This window comes from Cryptomeria japonica, chromosome 4, assembly GCF_030272615.1.
Source record: "Cryptomeria japonica chromosome 4, Sugi_1.0, whole genome shotgun sequence".
NCBI lineage: Eukaryota > Viridiplantae > Streptophyta > Pinopsida > Cupressales > Cupressaceae > Cryptomeria > Cryptomeria japonica.
In genome coordinates, this window is record NC_081408.1 from 169,811,756 (window position 1) to 169,831,055 (window position 19,300).

At 38.9% G+C, this 19,300-nt stretch overlaps 1 protein-coding gene across 1 annotated transcript in view; it reads left to right on the forward strand.

Moving 5' to 3' along the window:
• Positions 1–18,865, forward strand: part of LOC131048989 (DNA-directed RNA polymerase I subunit rpa43) — an 81,816-nt gene extending 62,951 nt beyond the window's left edge. The window contains exons 4-7 of the mRNA XM_057982984.2: positions 16,478–16,590; positions 16,824–16,906; positions 17,942–18,055; positions 18,306–18,865. Coding sequence (XP_057838967.2) covers positions 16,478–16,590; positions 16,824–16,906; positions 17,942–18,055; positions 18,306–18,681 — 686 coding nt within the window. The 3' untranslated portion in view covers positions 18,682–18,865. The remainder of the gene's footprint in view (positions 1–16,477; positions 16,591–16,823; positions 16,907–17,941; positions 18,056–18,305) is intronic.
• Positions 18,866–19,300: the final 435 nt, after the last annotated feature.

The window sequence follows — 19,300 nt, forward strand, 5'->3', positions numbered from 1 at the left end:
TCCGGTAATGAATGTGCCACTCTACTGCCACGTGTTCAATAGATCTTCGCCATGCAAGTGGACCCCGCCATCTGGATATCTGGAATTGTTGGGGAGGTAAAATTCGATTCAGGAAGAATTTTCTTAAAGTCTCTTCAACTTTCCTTGCTTGAAGAAGGTTTTTCATCAATTTTGCACATTTCCTATTTTTTAGGAACTTTTGTAAAATTTAGGACTCGGGTCCAGGAGAGAGAGAATTCCCTCACGAGTCCAAATCTGCAAAAAAATCCGGATTCCGACGAGATCTGGTGTCTAAAAATAGATTTTTCAAAATTTCCACTGAGGGGATTTCTGTATTTCCATTCTTCCTGAACCCTCGAAATTTTTTTTTGCCTTGGAAATTTCCATCTTGGACTTTCAAACTTAGGCGTGGAATTCACTCTTCATGGTGGAATTCATCATTTCATCCTTGATTTTTTTATTTTTTTCCTGACTTAGCCATTTCAACATCCTTTCCTTGGCCAAGGCGTTGTCCCTCCATTCCCTAGAATCTTGAATTTTCTCCATCTTCCACTCCTTGTGCGTTTTGGCGCCTTAATGAACCCTTGGGCGCAAATTTGCTTGGGTCATGGATTTTCATTGTTCTTTCATTTTCCTTCGTCTCTCTTGTTTGGCGCCTTGATCATGGCTTGGGCGTTATTTCACTTGAGGAAGGAATTCACAACTTTTCCTTCCCTCATTGACCTCTTTACTTTAGCGCCCTACATAAGTGCTGGGCGGAATTTTGCACTGGAGGAGGAATTTTGTCAGTTTGTGAATCCTCCATGAGACATCCATTTTGGCGTCTGTCCTTGGCCTGGGGCGGAATTTTGCATAGGTGATGGAATTCATTGATTTGTGAATTGTCCATGGGAATTCTGGTTTGGCGCCTTCCTCCTTGTTAGGGCACAGTTTCCAACAAGGCAAGGAATTTCAACACTTTCATGTTATCCATGCATCCCCCACTTTGGCGCCTTCCATCAAGCTAGGGCGCAATTTTGACTATGTGAAGGAATTCACAACTTTTTTGTGAATCCTTGAGACCCTCTTTTTAGCGACCAAGTCCACAGTTGGGCAGAATTTTGACTATGTGGACGATTCATGAATTTTTCACAAGTTCCAGGCTCTTCGTTAGGATATATATATATGAAATATAACATTTAAGTATAAGTGGCATCTATACTTTAAGTTATATTTCATATATATTGTCAGGATGTTTGAGAGTGGTTTCAGGTCCATAGGAATCATAATGCAAATTCTGGATTTTGGAAGATCTTCCAAATTTCCAAACTTAGGCAAATTTCAGGCCATTTTCGGATCAGGATGACATTGATGGATTGATGTGAATTTCCAGACATATGATTTTGCATGCTTTCTTCTTCTGGAATAGGAGTTCCATACTTGACCATTCTATTTGATCCAACTTGTCTGCCTTCTGACTCTTCCCGATTTAGAAATGATCTTTAGGAGCGTTCAGTCTTCAGCGTCTTTAGGGATGTTCAATTTTCAGTGTTTTCCTGTGAAGAACCTGCCAAAAATAGATTTTCCCAAATAGTGAGTGTTTCAAAATGTCAAGGTTTGGGCAAAATAGGTCAGAAAAGCACTTACTAAAAATAGAAACTTACTAAAAATAGAAACTTACTAAAAATAGAAATTACTAAAAATAGTAAGTTTGATTTTTGGCAAAATGATGACATTCCGGGACTCGGAAAAATCCCTAAAAAATAAGAACTTTCTAAAAATAGAAAGTTGCTCTGTTTTGGCTCAAATTTTACTGGGAGGTTCCTTGAAGGGTCCTGATTCCAGTTGTATGTTCAGTTTTCCCAAAACCCTAACAGAAACCCCCAAAATCTAGGACAGAAAGCAAAAACCCTAAAAAGGGACAAAACAAGCCCTAGACTTCACCAAACTCGCTCAAACGAAAAGCAGATTAAACCCAAATGACCCTCGAACACATGCAAAGATGCAAAGCAAAACAGAGAGACTGACGAGATTGCTGCGAAAAGACCCCAAAAACGCAAGCCAAAAGACCGGGAGGGCCTAAAAAGTAGGGGGTCCCCATTTGCAATGGGGCGATGTGTGAAAATGTCACAACATCTAGCCCCCTCCCGAATAAATGTTCCTGAACATTTCAAGTTTTCAAAGATAAAATCCAATCCATAGGGAAAGTGTTGAAAACACTTTAGGGCAAAACACAAATTAAAGCACGTTCATTTGATTATGTGTGTGCATATGCATTAATCCCATCTCACAAGACCATCCAGACTCCTAGAATTAGTCATTGCAAGCTATAGGTATCTATACTTCAATAGCATCCGGGACATTGCCTCGTTGCTAGTCAAGCGTCCATAGCTCCGACGAGGTTGTCTCTGGAATTCCACGAATATTGCTCCACTGCCAGCCAGACGTTCATAGCTCCGGTGGAGTTATCTGCATATTCCCAAAGCCAATATTTTGATATTTCTTTTCATTTTCATTATTCATTTTTCTTTTCTTTCTTTTGATATTCCATTTCATTTCTGTCAATTCCTTTGGCTCGTAAGTAATGAAGCCTACTATGGGTTTGGAGATTCCAGTGGCGTTGAAGCAAGATGTAATGTTTTCACCGGCCATAACCTTTCCTAAGATATCTAAATGACTTAGAGCAATTGACTAGGCATGGAAAACAACATCATCACCCCGCCCACAAACAAGGACTCCAAACAATTTAGGCCACTCTAAAACCCTAAACCTAAGCAAAACCACTTGAGCGGACAAGCTCAAGGGAAACAAGCACCAAAGGCTGAAAACCAAAACCGAAACAAAACCCAAAGCAAACGAAGCAAAACAAACCAAAAGAGGAAACCAAAACCCACAGGGGGAGCAAACAAACAAGCAAACAAAAAGGAAACCTAATCTAATAAAAACAAAAAATTCGAACGGACAATACTCACAAGACCTAAATATATACAACTCCTAACATGATTTCTCAGGATGCGCAGGAGCAACAGGGCATTAGTCATGGTTCGAAGCCTTGCAAATTTATCTTTAAACTCAGAAAAGTAATCTTTCACAATACAAATCTCAAACGCAAGCAAAACTTCAGGAAAGATTATCAACTGTGGCAACTCATCGGGACCATGATCAATCCATAAACAAGTTCTTCTTCCTAAATCTCCATAATCAAATTCATAGTTTTCAAATTCAGGAGCAAGGAAAGAGACAACCTGGTGGTTTTCGTGCATGGGCGAGAATTCTGGCGTGTCATCCATTGCTTCATCAAGAGGTCGAAGCTAGTGGTGTATCATCCCACTTGCTTCTGAAATATGCAGATTGGGATCACATTCAATGGCGAGCAAACTGTGGTGTGAGCTGGATTTGAATGGGAACTTGGAAATAGAGGACATTTCTCTAGCTAACTCATTTTGAATATTTGATAACGAGTTGAGCCCCAACCCGAATTGCTCCATTCTTCACTTCTATCATGGCAACTTGTTCCTCAATCGGCATCTCACGTATCTCAATTTCTTTTAACAATTCTTCTTGGATCTTGAGTAGAGGTTCAAGCACCGACCTAACCTGCATTTCATACTCTACTTCCATCTCAGCGGCCCATTGGCTATCACATATTCCTTCCTGCTTCGAGTTGCTTATCATTTCATCCATCTGGAGCATGCACGAACGAACTTCTTCATCAAGGAGCATCTCTTCTTGCTTGATTGTGGAAACATTGCTTGCATTTGTTTGAACGTCTTCCATCTCTTTGTCAACCTCCACTTCAACGGGTGTTCCTTTCCTTGGCATGAGGTACGCAAATTTTCTCTTGACTGAATTGTGTTGATTGTCCCGCTCAATCGTGCTTTCTTCACTACAAGATGCTGCAGTAATACCTTCTTCATTTGATGCTAAGTCAATTGGGTGAAGGTGAGCATTCTGCCACTTTTCTGTAGCGTACATCTTTGTCGATTCTTCCAGCTCTGCCTGCATCTTAGCTTAGTGAATAGCTTCCCTGCATGATGGACATGTGACTTCGGAATGAGTGGCATTGTGGATCCTAAACCAACACAGGAGCAAGATGCCTTCTATGCACAAGTCTTTCTCAATACTTAATCCTTTCTTAACCATCTCCTTGAACTTCATGAAAAATTCACTTTCACCGATTGAAGCTTCGGGTTCTACTTTCATCGGTACAATGGGCTCACGTACTTTTGAAACGGAAACTTTCCCTTGCAAAGCTAATTCCATCCTTGACAAAAATGTTAAACAATGCATCTCATTGTGTCCGCCAGTGTTATGAATTCTACAACTATTCCTTGATGCGAATTCAGACAAACTCCGTGGATGTAACTGTGCATTCAGTCTCCACCAAAGTTGAAGGATATCAACTTCTTGCTCCATTGAGAAATCCTTTTTTAATTTTCAATTTTCTGATTTTTTTGGATTTTTCTGACATATAAGAGATCTAACATATCTCTGATTCTGCACTTGAAAACTCATGCTAGTTTCGATCAGCTTGAATTTCTACACTTGTGAAAATGAACGATTTGATGTTCGCCCTCCTTCTAGCGCCAATTCTATTGCCGTGTTTTTTATGACAGCGTCTAACCCAGAATAGAGTTGCCTAATGGTCACTTCACTCTCTCTTGATCAAAGTACGATTGTGTGCTAAGATTGCAGGAAGATCAGACAATCGACTCAAAGGTTCCTTTATGCTACGGATGTGACTTAGTTGGCTGATGTGTTTGCTGGTAATCCAAGGGGCCTTACGTTTGTATCATTCTTTCACTTCTTTGCTGTGGCTGGAACTCCATCATCGGATATAGCAATTCTGCGATGCTGCTGCTTCGAATGGACTAGAATGAACTGAAAGTAAAAGGGAAAGGGTTTTAGAAGGATCTAAATCTACTCCTAAGGGCAGTGGTAACAATGAATAGTGCTTTGGTGGACAAATTCCAAATAAATGAAGCTCTGCTTCGCCAAGATCAACTACAACTCCGCAAGAACCGGTGCAATCTTCTGGGGGATGCTAGAGGATTTTCAAATCGAGAAAGTACATTTGAATACCCAAAAACGACGCAATCCAAACGACCATCCACAATCAAACTTAGCACAAATTTAGGGGGCTCAGACTAACTTTACACTGGAACTTACAATCAGCAAGATGCAAAAAGTATGAACCATGGAAATTCATCAGACACCATTACATTCTCCATTGAAATCAAAGCACTTTACTATTTCTAATCTAAGTGAGGAAGGTGAAACCATGCAAGCTTTGAAAAAATAACTTAAGTGGACACCATCAAAGAACAATGTTTCACTGTTATTATCTCAAAACTTATCGCAACAATTTCATACAAGGTTCCCTCCTTTTACAAATGAGGGGCTCACCCCTTTATATAGGCCTCAGGCCATGAATATCAGCGAAGACCAAACTATGCTTATCCAAAACGGACTGAAGTTCCTCATCCTGGTAGTAAGTCGGTTGCTCTTTCACAGGTTTTGTTGAGATCAAGCAATGTGCTGCCCAGACTACTTCATCATGTCTGAAGATGGCTTCCATCTGTTTGGCGGAAATCTCCCTCGGGTCGCCATTCGACATTCCTCTGAGAACCACCTTCCTGCCATCCACCTCGAATGAGAACTCCATCCTTTTGAAGCTCTGCGTGTACTGGTCGAGGGTCTCCATCCATTGAATTCCTAATATGACATCCGTGTCATCTAGATCTACTACAAAGAAATCGTCGGTCACCGTGTAATTTCCCATGGTGATGCTTAGTTGTAGAACCGGGTGAGTGCATGATAGGAGATTGCATCCTGCCACCTTGACATCGAACCCTTCATGCTCCTTTGTACACAAACCCCTTCGGGTGACAAGTGATGAGTTTATGAAGTTGAGCGAGGCCCCACTATCGAGCATAACAAGGACTCGTTGCCCTTGAAGTGTACCACGTACCCTAAATACACTGCACCTTGGGGTACTCGCTAGTGTGGCAATGACGCCTCCCCTCCGTACCAATGTGGAGATTCTCTTGGCCAGGTTGGTTTCTTCGGTAGATTCTTCCCTTGGTGGTTCACTTTCCTCATGCTCGTCTTCTCCATTGGACATCACCTCAATATAGTGAATCTTTCCTTTGCCCAAACATCGATGTCCTGGTTCCCAAGGCTCCTTGCAGGTGAAACAAAGCTTCTTCCTTTTGAGTTCCTGTTTTGTGGCTTCATCGAGCGATGACCTCTTCGGAAAGGGTTTATTATCCTTCTCATTCGGAACGAAAGGTGGTTTGGTATGTGCAAAATTTCTGGAAGAGGAAGATGTTGCCATGTTAAGATCTTTTTTGATTGCTTTCGTGAGCGTGCTGGGGTTGAACCCTTTCACCCAAGCTTTTAGTGGTTCCATCAATCCGTCCATGAACAAGACCACCAATCTCCGCTCTGAGATGTCTGTTACCAACACGGTTAGCCTCTGGAACTCTGTGATGTAACTGTCCATAGGTCTTGACTGTTTTAGTTGCGCCAGCTCCTTGAAATTGAGTTCTGGATCCTTCCCGTCAAATCGATCTATGAGTCTCTTCGTGGAGTCCGCATAGGAAGTTATCTAGTCATGGCCGAGCGTGACCATTCCATGATGCCACCATTCGTGAGCGACTCCTTCCAGGTGAAGTGTTGCAAACTTGATAGCTTCATCTTTAGGCATCAGGTTGAGTTGGAAGTAGGTATTTGCTTTTTGAACCCAAGCTTGTGTCGAGGTTGCTCTTGTCCCATCAAAGGATGACAGGTTGATCTTGCCAACCTTCCACTTGATGTCATTGTTATAGTGTCCATAATAGCCCCGACTTCTGCCGCTCGAGTATTTCATTCAGAGCTCATCATAATCCTTGAAGGATATGTCCCCCTCGAGATTTGCATCCCTCCAATCTTTGTTCAACTGTGCTTGCATCTCCTGAAAGGTGGGTTCTTGCTCCCCGTGTGGCGCTTTTGGTTTCTAAGGAAAAGTCGGCATTAGCGGCCATGAATGTGAGCATTGGACGTTTGACCTTCCAGTGATCGAATCATCGCCTTGCCCATTCTGTTCTCCATTCGTTTTTCCCAAGGCCAATTGTTGTAAGGTTTCCTCCATGATTTGTTGTCGTTGCTCCCCTTTGGTTATGGTGTTGTTGAGCTGAGCTTGGCTTTTGGTTAGCTCCCTTAATAGTGCCATCACTTCTCTTGCAAGATCCTGTGGTTCCCCCATTCGGTTGGCTGAACGGTACCTCCTTCTAGTGTATTACTTGCATCCACTACACGACAGGCTGGCAAGATCACCAGCTCTGATACCACTGTAATGTTCCATACGTTGTACGGTCTCCTTCAACTGCTCCACGTACAGTGCAACTTGTGGATGGTCTTCCTCAGAGTGTACGGTGGTTACTATACGGTACACTTCCCTCACGCAGTTAGCGTATGGTAAGATTGGTATGCTCCTTAGGTCGTACGGGGGTGACCGTATGGAACACTCCCCTCAGGAAGTCAGTGTGCGGTGAGTTGTGAGCTTGATCGTACGGTGGTAAGGTCGTACGATAGTGGCCGTACGGTGGGTGAGTTAACTGTCGAGTTAGACAGTTCGGTGTTGCAAAATGGAATGAGTTTATTATTATTCCGGATACAAGAGACTTAGGTCTAGATGAGGAATATTCGCACATGCACAGGAAATTATATTGATAATGATTGCACAACAGATTACACAGACTCCGAACAGAAGTAGAATAGGGTGAGGAGAAACTCCCACCAAAATTGCGGATGCCAAGTAGGGAGGATCTCTCACCTCCAAAATGACAGACAAGCTGAATTCCAACTGGAATTCTCACATACAAAGAAAAATACCAAATTCGCATACCAACACAAATGACATACTCGACCATAAATATGGGCTCCGGGAAATTCCCTGAAGGGTTACAAATGGGCTGACATGATCAAACTAAGACTTGACTAATCTAATTAAATAAAGGGCCCGAAAGATTTGTTATTAAATTTGGGGCCTTACAATAAAGTATTATAATTTATTATTTAATTATATCGGGGACATCACATGTTGATTCTTTATCCTTCTTTGGGGGAATAAATGATGAATTATTCTTAGCTTGATTATTCGTTATTGTTTGTTTTTATAGTTTTTTTGTGCTTCTAATTCGCTTTGATGTTGCTCATGAAGATCTTTTTCACTTTCATATGTAGGTTTCATGATAGTGGAAATGTAAGTATCCACAATAAAATGGCTCAAGTCTGCAAGAGGATAATCTTTACACATTAATGCATAACATAAGATACAACTCCCTAATGTTCCAACCAAGTTCTAACAAGTAGGATAGAAGATATACTGGACATGAAAATAACATGACATAATATTTGTACCTCCTTAGGTCCAATCTTAATAGGTAAGATGATACAACCCAAAACCTGAATTAGTAATCCATTAGTCATCCCTGAATGAGCATAAGACTTTGGCTTCAAATGTTTAGAAACTAAGAATTCCTGGTGTATATGTTATATTGATTTGTAGCATCTTTAAGGACGTCACTAATGATGTATCTTGTATATTACCTTTCACATAGAATGGACCATGGTGATTATTTTGCAATATATTATCTGAAAATATGTTCAATAGAGTACTGTGTGAGGAATAAGTTGTATCATGAGAATGTATGGTTCCCACAAAAGCATCTGTATGTAATTTAGTCTATGAACCCTTATAATGATCATCTAAATTCTATAGTATCATTGTCCATAACAATTGAGTTTTTATGTCTCCACATTATTAGCATGGCTAGGGAATGGGTTGGTATAAATTTGCAATTATTAATTTGGAGTTGCAATTGAATAATTTCCAATCTCCATTATGACTGACATTCAATATGAATCATGTCACTGTCCATAAGATATTGTATCTTATGCTTCAAACCCATGCAAGATTGAATATAATGTCACTTAACTCTATAATAATTACAAAATGCTTGCCTATATAATTCTTGGGGAGTACTTTGCTAGTACCCAATAGGTGAATATGAGAAAGATTAATTAAATTTGAACTTAATAAAATTTGAAGTACGGTATCTAATGGTTCTTGCAACTTTTTAAATTTCCTAGGAGCATTTTGTTTGAATGTAGGAACATTATAAGTATGAGCCACTTAATGAACATTTTCCTTTCCCTTCATAGGATCATCACCCTTTGAAAAAGTATCAGATCTCTGAAAATTGGAATCACAAGAAGACAGAAGATTATGATGATCCATACTTGAATGCAGATGTCTCAAAAATGAGGAAAGCTACTTGAGTGTACATCATTCTTAATGATAGAAAGGACTCCTTAAAGAAACATAGTTTGGAGGCCATCATCATATTGATGCTAATTTTACCAAAAGGATTGAAAATATGAGAGTCATTGATAGCCTCATTGCTTCTGTGTGTGCACTTAGTCAAAACATTCATGGTTACGCATTCATGTGAAAATGTTAAGTGATTGATTCATCAAAAAAATGTATGGAACGTGAAGGTAAAATATAAAAACCATTGAATAACAAAATCAACGGTTTTCGGAAATAACTTAGCTAAGATCTTATCCTTGTATGATAAATCTAAGCATGCTGCATTGGAAGATTGCAAATGAACATTAGGATCAACTTTTCCATTGTATCGCTCAAATCCTGTTGCAACTAGTCATGGAGGGAAAAGGCTCAGTAGAAGATGAAAGATGGGAGGATACACCATTACTATAAGCTAACAAACTACGAATACCATGAAGAATATCTATGCAAAATAGAGCACCCACTAGTATTTAATGTAAAGAATTTCCAATTGTTGAGGACATTATGCATTGGTGACTGCATCAATAAGCAATTGGCCAGTAAGAGCAAGATATTGTTTAGCTATATTTACATCGTGGTCATAATCATTTTGTTCTTCATGCTCTTTTAAATTGTTCTCAACATGAGCATCATTGGATTGAGTAGCTATGTTAGGGTTCAAATGAACATTCCTTTGCAAAAGGAAGATTAAGATTCTGAGTAGCAACAATATTGTTAAGAGAGATGGAAAGATTAAGCAATGCCAATCACTCTCAGATTTGTAAAATCAGAAAATCAGACAGAAATCAGATACGGAAATAAAACCTTAAAAGCAGATCCAAGGGTAGGTAGAGGGATCAAAAGCAAGGTCACACAATGAATCACAAAACCTAAAATAAGAGGTGGCTATGGAGTATAAAGCACCGATAAGAAAGGGAAATTAAACCCTTAGCAAATCTGAAAATAAAATATAGCACTAAGAAAAATCAACAAAAAGCCATAATTTAAAAGATAAAACCCTAAATCACAACCCCAAGGGGTATAGAATAAGTCAGCTTTATGAAAAATGTAACGAAATAAAACCCCCTTTATTCCAAGCTAAATAATTTATTTCATTAAATAAGCATAAATAGTTTAGATTAATTAGAGTCTGGATAGCCAATTGGAATGATTGTACAAAAATTAGGTGTGAGGGTTAGGGGTAGTTGGCTTTAAAACCAATAATGGATAATGCTGAAGCTATGTAGAATTAGTTTGCCACTGTCTGGTGACTCTCAAAAAACTCTGCTATTGATTCCCATGTGGTGGGGACTTGATTTGATGGGCAGATTTAATTTGTGTTGCACAAAATTGATTTGAGAGAATATGCACTTGAAAACCTATGCAATCCCTTTGTCTTCTAGACAGCTAAACTTGCCAAGATGGTGTCTAAGGACAATGTTTAGTAGTTTGCCAACTTGATAGTTGAACGGGTTTGCTGAGGTCAATCCCCTTTGGTGGACTGGATTAACAGTGATGAGTGATGTCAAAGATAGTGTAGACAAACATGATGACGTGGATCTGATTTTTTATCACTCTTTAGAAATTGAAGGGTGCTCTAACTGTTCTCCCATATAATCTTCTTGTGATGTCCCTCTGAAATTAAGTGCACATTGAATTTCTTTAGATACCATGACATGGTGACATGTTGCACAAATGTGTGTTAAGTCAACTCATAACAGCTAGTAGGAAAGGGCAAGAATGTTGGAATTTGAATTCTGAGGTCATTCTTGCATGCCTAAGATTAAACCAGGTCAAACTCAAGCACACAAAAATAAACCCTAGGGCTAAAATGATAATTTTGGGGTAGGGAGCAAATGTATGAAAGGAACTGCGAGTGAGGGTGCAATCATGATGAGTAAATGGCGGATGCTTTTGGAATTGGTGTCCAAGATGGATAGGGACCAACTCAAACGCACAAAAATAAACCCTAGGGCTAAAATGTATGAAAGTAACTGCGAATTAGGGTGCAATCATGACGAGTAAATGGTGGATGCTTTTGGAATTGGTGTCCAAGATGGATAGGGACCAAGCCACAAGCCAAACTCAACACAAGAGCATGCCACTTGTTGATATGTTATTGCATTAAGAACTTTACCATCAAGGTGGGGACAAAACTAAATGGGAAATGCCATGGGTGTGCTAATTTCACCATTACAAAGAGAGAGATGATAAGATAGACATAACAACTTCTATTGTCACTTGGTGTTTAGGCCTTAAAACCATATGTATCAATGCAGCATTATACTTGTGTGTATAAGATTTTCTTTCTTTTGTAGGCACATGGTAAGTAAATACAAAACATAGGCACGAGGATATTCTTTCTTTTATTGGCACATGGTAAGTAAATACAAAACATAGGCATGTGGACCTGTTGATGTGTCTTTTGTACACGACCAAACACAGAATAAAATACCTAAAGGTACCTTATCCTCTTTTGAACAAAGTTTCCCGACTGTTGAAGATCTCACCGAAGGATCAGTCGGAGTAACTCCAAGGTTCTGATATGTAGGTTCTCTACATGTGGATAAGCTCTTTGTGGTACGATGTGATTTTGCTGGAATCACAAGGGGACTTACATTCGATGACCTAAACGTCTGATTTGTTGGAATCACAAGTCCTATTTACTAACTCGAAGATAAAGAAATGGCAAAAGATACAAGGTTCAGGAAGTCTACTCTAAGACCTAGAATGCAAGAAGATGGATGAATGACTAGGTGGAGTCCTACTGGGCTGGGTCTCACCATCAGGTTGAACAATTCAATACCAACTTAGTGCGATCTTCTAAGGGATGTTTCAAATATGTCCAAATTGTACACCATCAAATACTGATCACCATTCAAGATAATGCGCGAACAACAGAGGTGTTATGACTCGGGATTAAGCTCGTTCTATGCCAGTTGACCACGCAAGGCGCTCTTACAGTAATCAAAAGGCTAGTGGTTTGGACTAGGTGGATTCCACGCGAGTTCATTCAATAACTTCTTTCATTCAATTTGATTACTTATCATCTAAAATGAAGATTCAACAAGAGACCATGCATATTGCAAAGAAACAACACACTTCACCATAACTTCAATGAAAATGAAGTTTATTTACAATCAATGGCAACAATTTCTTGCCTTGTCCTCCTAATCTACTCTAATTGCTATTCTATCAGCTGACTATTCACTATTTCTAACTATTCACCGACCATTAACTATTAGCTAACTATTAACCTTTACAAATGAGGAGCCAAGGCTTTATATAGGGAGCCCTTTACAAACAGACGGCTCTGATTGTCTTAAAATCAATGGCTAGGATTACAAGATAGAAACCCTAATTAGGGTTTGTTGCAACAAACTTCCTTAGCCAATTATAAAATTACATTCTCGGAGCGAGGACCAATAGGAAGTAAGGGTAGGTACATCGAAGTTTGTGTCGCCTCTGATAAATTAGGTACATTGAACCTGGTCATGCTGAGGTGGACCAATCCGATCGGAGAAATGATGACTGGGATGCCACCTTGTCTAACGCTTGTGACTTGGTTGATCCTTTTCTGTCTTTTGACATGATGAATGATGTACTTACTTTGCTTGACCAGGCTTTCTTATTGTCAAGTCTTTCTTCTCTAGTAGCATATCTCGCCCCGAAGTGCTGGCAAAGCCTTTCTTTGTCATCTTGTGGTTCCTTAGTGTGGCGAAGTGAAGGTTTTGGCAACTTCTTGAACACCTGTAGTTTTCCAACGTTTCAAAACACCTTGAGTCTATCTTTGTGCTTTTGGAATGTCCTTGATGAGGACGGACTGAAATAGGTCGTCCTTGTCCTGGCCTGGTCTTCTTTCATTTGCAAAACAAACCATAAGATGATTAAGGACACATAATAAATTCATTCTAACATAGCATTTTCTACCTTAAATCATCAACATGAAGACATCAAAATGAAGTTTGCTCAAGATTGTCCCCAAGGACAGGCCCTATAAGAATTTCGCTCTGGACCCTTTGGAAGGGTCAGGAGCGAAATTTGCATTCCTGGCCAATTTAGACCTCATTTCATCATTTCATAATCTAAGGCCTAGCCTAGCTCAAACAAGGTGAAAAATAGGAGTTTCAAAGGATTTCGCCTTGGACCCTTTGGAAGGGTCAAGAGTGATTTCCATGATTAGGTCTCAATCGCCTCACTCCTTCACTCCGAATTGCTCTTCAAGGTAAGCATATGCTAGTTTTAGCTTTTCAAAAGCCTAGGGATTCATTTTTTAGCTTCCATCATGGGTGAATTAAGTGATCATGAGAATTTTGCTCTGGACCCTTTGGAAGGGTTAGGAGCGAAATTCATCCCTTAGCTCAAAATTCATATTTCTTGAACTCAAAACTTACTCAAACGCATGATTGTGGCAATCTCCAAGTCCAATCCTCCTTGACCACTATCCTGGCTTAGCTCAAACTTGAAGGAAAAAGGACATTTTGTGAATTTCGCCCTGGACCCTTTGGAAGGGTCAAGAGTGAAATTCAAGTCTTAGGCTTGATTCTTCATCTCCTTCACTTCACTTCATCTTGCAAGGCAAAGTAACATCATTCCATCCTCAACCACGCCCTAGGAATCAAAGTCCTGGCTTCACACAAGGAGAAAATAGGTAGTTAGAAGAATTTCGCTCTGGACCCTTTGGAAGGGTTAGGAGCGAAATTCATTCCTTGCTTGTCTTCTCTTACCTAGCTCCATTCTTTTCACATTGTTACCCCTTGACTCCCTCATTTGGATCCATTTCTCAACCTGACAATATTCACTTGATCTCCAAAAGGCTTGAAAAAGGAAAATTCGCTCAAAATCATGGCCAGGGACAAGACCTATCTAGGATTTCGCTCTGGACCCTTTGGAAGGGTCAAGAGCGAAATCCTTGTCCTAGCTCAAAATTTACATTTTTGGTGGTCAAAATCCATTCAAGGGCAATCCTAAGGACTTCTCTCACCTTGGTCTAGGCCTAGCTTGGCACAAAGTTTGGAGGATAGGATGGGTTTTAGGATTTTCGCTTTGGACCCTTTGGAAGGGTCAAGAGCGAAAATCTTGTTTTGAGCTTATTTCTTCATCCTTTCAACTTCAATCAACTTCAAAAGGCAAGGACACACCTCTTCACACCCATCCAAGCCATAAAAACCAAAGACTTGACTTGATCTGCAAGGAAAATAGGTGATCTTAGGAATTTCGCTCTGGACCCTTTGGAAGGGCCAGGAGCGAAATTCTTGGTTTTGCTCAATTCCTTCAAATTCATTGATTGCTAGCAACTCAAAGTCATTCCTAAGGACATCTCCAATCCCAATTCACCTTGATCCATACTTGTCTTGGCATAAAATTGGGAGAAAAGAGAGGTTTTGGGGAATTTCGCTCTGGGCCCTTTGCAAGGGTCAGGAGCGAAATTCCCATTCTAGGCTTGGTATTTCATCTTTTCAACTCCAATCTTCTTTGCAAGGTAAAAATACACCACTCTTCGCCCAAGGAACAAGGTTTGGGGCCTAAACATGGAAGCAAAAGAGGTTTATCAAGAATTTTGCTCTGGACCCTTTGGAAGGGTTAGGAGCGAAATTCTTGTTCTAGGCAAGAACACATCAAAGTCTTTCTAACCATGCCACAAAACTCAAGAATTTGACCATCTCCAAGAAGAAAATATGAGTTTCCAAGAATTTCGCTCTGGACCCTTTGGAAGGGTCAGGAGCGAAATTCTAGTTTTAGGACAAAATCCTTCACATTTTTACATCCCATCACTTCAAAAGGCAAAGACATGCTAATCCACTTCCAAATATGTCCAAGGAACTAGAATGTTGGTCTAGACAAGGAAGAAAATGAGGTTAATGGGGAATTTCGCTCTGGACCCTTTGGAAGGGTCAGGAGCGAAATTCCCATTCTTGGACAAAACCCTCACTTTTCAATACTTTCAATCACTTCCTTAGGCAAGAACATGACCAATTTACCCCCACCATGTCCAAGGAACAAGGAAGTTAGCCCAAACAAGGGAGAAAATAGTGTCTAGAGAGAATTTCGCTCTGGACCCTTTGGAAGGGTCAAGAGTGAAATTCGCTTTGGACCCTTTGGAAGGGTCAGTAGCGAAATTTGACATTTTGGTCTCTCCGTCAGGATTCATGTATGGAATATAACATTTAAGTATAAGTGAAATACTTTAAGTTATATTCCATATATACTGTCAGGATGTTTGAGAGTGGTTTCGGACCTCCAGGAGTTGTAATGCAAAATCTAGTTTTTGGAGGACTCTTCAGTTTTCCAGACTTAGTCAAATTTCAGGATCAGGAAGACATTCCAGACTTAGCCAAATTTCAGGATCAGGAAGACATTCCAGACTTCATCACTCACCAACTTGACCTAACTCAGACCTTCAAGGATGATACTCACCAAGCAAGACACAATTAGCAACAAGAGCAAAACCAGGCCCTAAGGAAGACTCTCAAAGAAACCCTAACCTGGAGCACCTGCTGACTCACCCTGGCTCAAGCAGACCCTGCCATCCTAGTGATCCCCCTGGCGACACTCAAAATGCAAAGGCTAACAGACAAAACCCTAAAAACCTAGAAAGCAAACCCTAGAAAGCAAAAAGTAGGGGTCCCCATTTATAATGGGGCGATGCGTGAATACGTCACAACAGGACCTAATCCGTCAACACTAATTACAAACTCTCATTAATCCACTCAACTTACATATAATGACTACATAGCACATGGATATATGCCATCACATGACTTATCATCGATACAATCTGCATGGTCACATGTTAAATTCAATGTACAATGTGCACATCTCCCCAAAAGGTTCCAACAACATATATCAATCTGCACATGTTCACAATTGGTTCTAAATTTTTTGCACATGCTGCAATCACAGTCAATCTTGTCTTCTACACCAATGCTTGTGGTAGGTTTGCCTCATCATAGCTATTGTTTGATTGCAATTATCTTATTGTGTTTAGTACTAGTTAAGCACGTGCTTTAAAAAATATCTTGAAATCTTATGTATGTCGAATCATTTTAGTGTGAGCAATGTTGTTTTTGCTTTAGTCATTTTCATTGCAGATAATTGTATATATTAAAAAGTGCCGATATTCCACTGTAATCTATATTTCTTAACAAAATTTGCTAACCACAGAAGGTACAGTGAACAAAGTTGAAAAGGATTACATGGGGGCCATTGTACTGGGCATCTTCAATGCAGCAATTGCATTTTCAGATATACATGAAGATTTCAGTTATCAGGATAACGTAAGATCTGTTGGTTTTTTAATGCACAGCTTCTTTATTGGTGATTCTAAGAAGTTATATGTGGAGCACATGTAGCATAACTGTTTGTTGATATTGTTTCGTATGTTTTGGTACTCTTATGATTATATGCGTTTCATAGATACATTATTTTGCTTTGGCTTAATATATTATATGAATCTTTTTAATTCATATTGTTCTGAAAGCCAGTTTTATATGCTCGATTCTTTTTCCAGGTTAATGGCACCCCCTTCTGGGCGAGCACCTCTAATAATCATGTAATTAGACTTGGGAGCAAGATAAAATTTGTTGTAAAAAGGTAAAAACTCCTATTGCATTGAATTAGAGAGAATTTCGATAGGCTTACAAATAAGAGTTTCCTTTGCTAGCAGTTTGAATTTTAGGTGAAGAGACCGTTATAATGAAAGATTATTATCTCACTAGTTTCAAGATTTGACTCTGATTCTAATCTTCGTATTTTTCATAGTTTCTTCTCTGGTCTGAGGTGAACTATAAGCGAATGTTGTTTCTATGATACCATGCTAGATAGAGGATAATATTTCATCATGTTAAACGATTGGTTGTAAGGTTTTTTAAGGGAATATGTATGAAAGTATGAAATAATATATATAGTGCATATAGGTGTGCTTTTAATCTCCTCTTCTTTTTCCTTCATCTTTCAGTTGCTGCCTTTCATCGTCATGGGTGTATTTTTATCCACATTTTTACTGGATACTTTCACTTTTCTGTCTATCTTCATTTCTTCACCCAAAACCGATTTTCAGACACCTAGCAACAGTTCTGCTGAAATTGTCGACAAAAAATGACATGATCCAGATCTACAAAATGGTGAAGGGGAAGGGCTCTATGCCATTGCCTATGTTTTGGAGTTTGAACGAAATTCAATGTGAGCTTCCCTAGAATATTTAAAAAAAATGAGGTGATAGTTCATTTAGTTTATGACGTTGGGAAATTAGCAACACTGTCTGAATTGACTGTTGAGTTCACAGTGTGAGCATTAAGTAACTAGATGCATGAAATGGAGAGAATCCTAATAACAATCAATACTGCCTCAATCAAGGCAACAAATCATTAAATGTTAAAAATTTTACTCACGACAGGATTTTATATAACCTTTGACTAAAAATAAGAAAAATCTTGTTAATGATTTGTTTAGTTTATGATGCTGGCAATATGGAAATTGACATGCCTCTGTTACATATACTTTCTTCTTGATATTAGGAGAAAATTAAATACTAAAATGTACAGGCCTAGCATTTTCATTAAGTGAAGCTGATGTGCGTTATGCATATTTCTCAATGTAATGTATTTTTTGGAACTTTTTAATTTGTAGCGTGCAAGAGGAGTCCTTTCTGGACATCTGTGGGTCTTTGAAGCCTCCAAACACTGGCTGTGTCAACTGGCTACTATCCTCATTGGAGAATATTCCAGCGTTGGATTCGGAGAGGTTTGGGATTTCAATTTCCTCTTTAAATTTGTTTTCATGATCGAGCCCCCTATATTTGTAACATAGTCAAGGTTCTTTTCAATGATCCACATTAGTATTTTTTGACTACCATTCACTGGTTATGTGCAAGTGCCTTTATGAGTATTTTCTTTGACTCTTTATGAATATTAATATCCAATTCAGGTTTGATTTTTTTCTTTGCAATTCACATTTTCCAGGTTTCATAGTAAAGTTTGACTGTGAAGTGCAGGAAAAAGCAAAAAAATGAGAAGAAAAGAGAAAGGATAATAGAAAATATGGGTGATGAAGTTAAAGATGATAGCCCATCTAGGAAAGAGCTTCGTGCAGATTATATTAATGAAAGTGAATACAAACAGAAATCAAAAAGTAAAAGAAAGGATAGAGATACTGAAATCAGAGATGGAAGCAAAGATAATAAAGAATTTTCTGCAGAGCATTTTTATGAAAGAGATCATAAGCACAAATCCAAAAGAAAATTAAATGCAGATATTGGAGCCAAAGATGGTGGCATGGTTAGTAATGAGTTTCCTGCGGATCATTTTCATGAAAGAGAACACAAGCATAAATCGAAAAGAAAAAGAGACGCAGGAGATGCAATTATGTAATTATTATTTGTAAATTGTTTGATCTCAAGAAATCACTTCGAGAGACTTCCCTGATTTTTTCCCCTTATTATTTGATATAATATCGGCAAGATTTTGAGAATAAAATAGTTTGAAGCGCTTTTGAGTTTCCAAGAATTGTGCTATACCATTCAGTTAATGCAAAACTTGTAGCTGTGACTTGAATTAGTGGATTACGTTTCACGTGTAACTTGCGATTAGGTTCTATTATATCCATGATATTTGTTAGGTCCTATCCCGTTCATAACCTTTATTTGGAATAGTTCGTATAGAAAGTTTTTGTCTCGATCATTTCAAGTAGATAGATTCATGTGTATTATTTCTATTGAAAATGACGGACATACCAAAAAAAACTAAAAAAAATGAAACAATAATTATGCCATGGTTTTACTACATTGATATAATATCATATTAAAATTCATCAAGATAATTTTACATTGATATGTATTGGTTTCTAACGTTTGTAGTTCCCATACAAAACTTCTCCATCCAATTATCATATTATCTTAACCTATACTAATTATATTAAGATGTAATAAATGTGGTACAATCTCTAGCCAGAGACACCAAAATTGGCACAACATACATGATTTGTTTCATT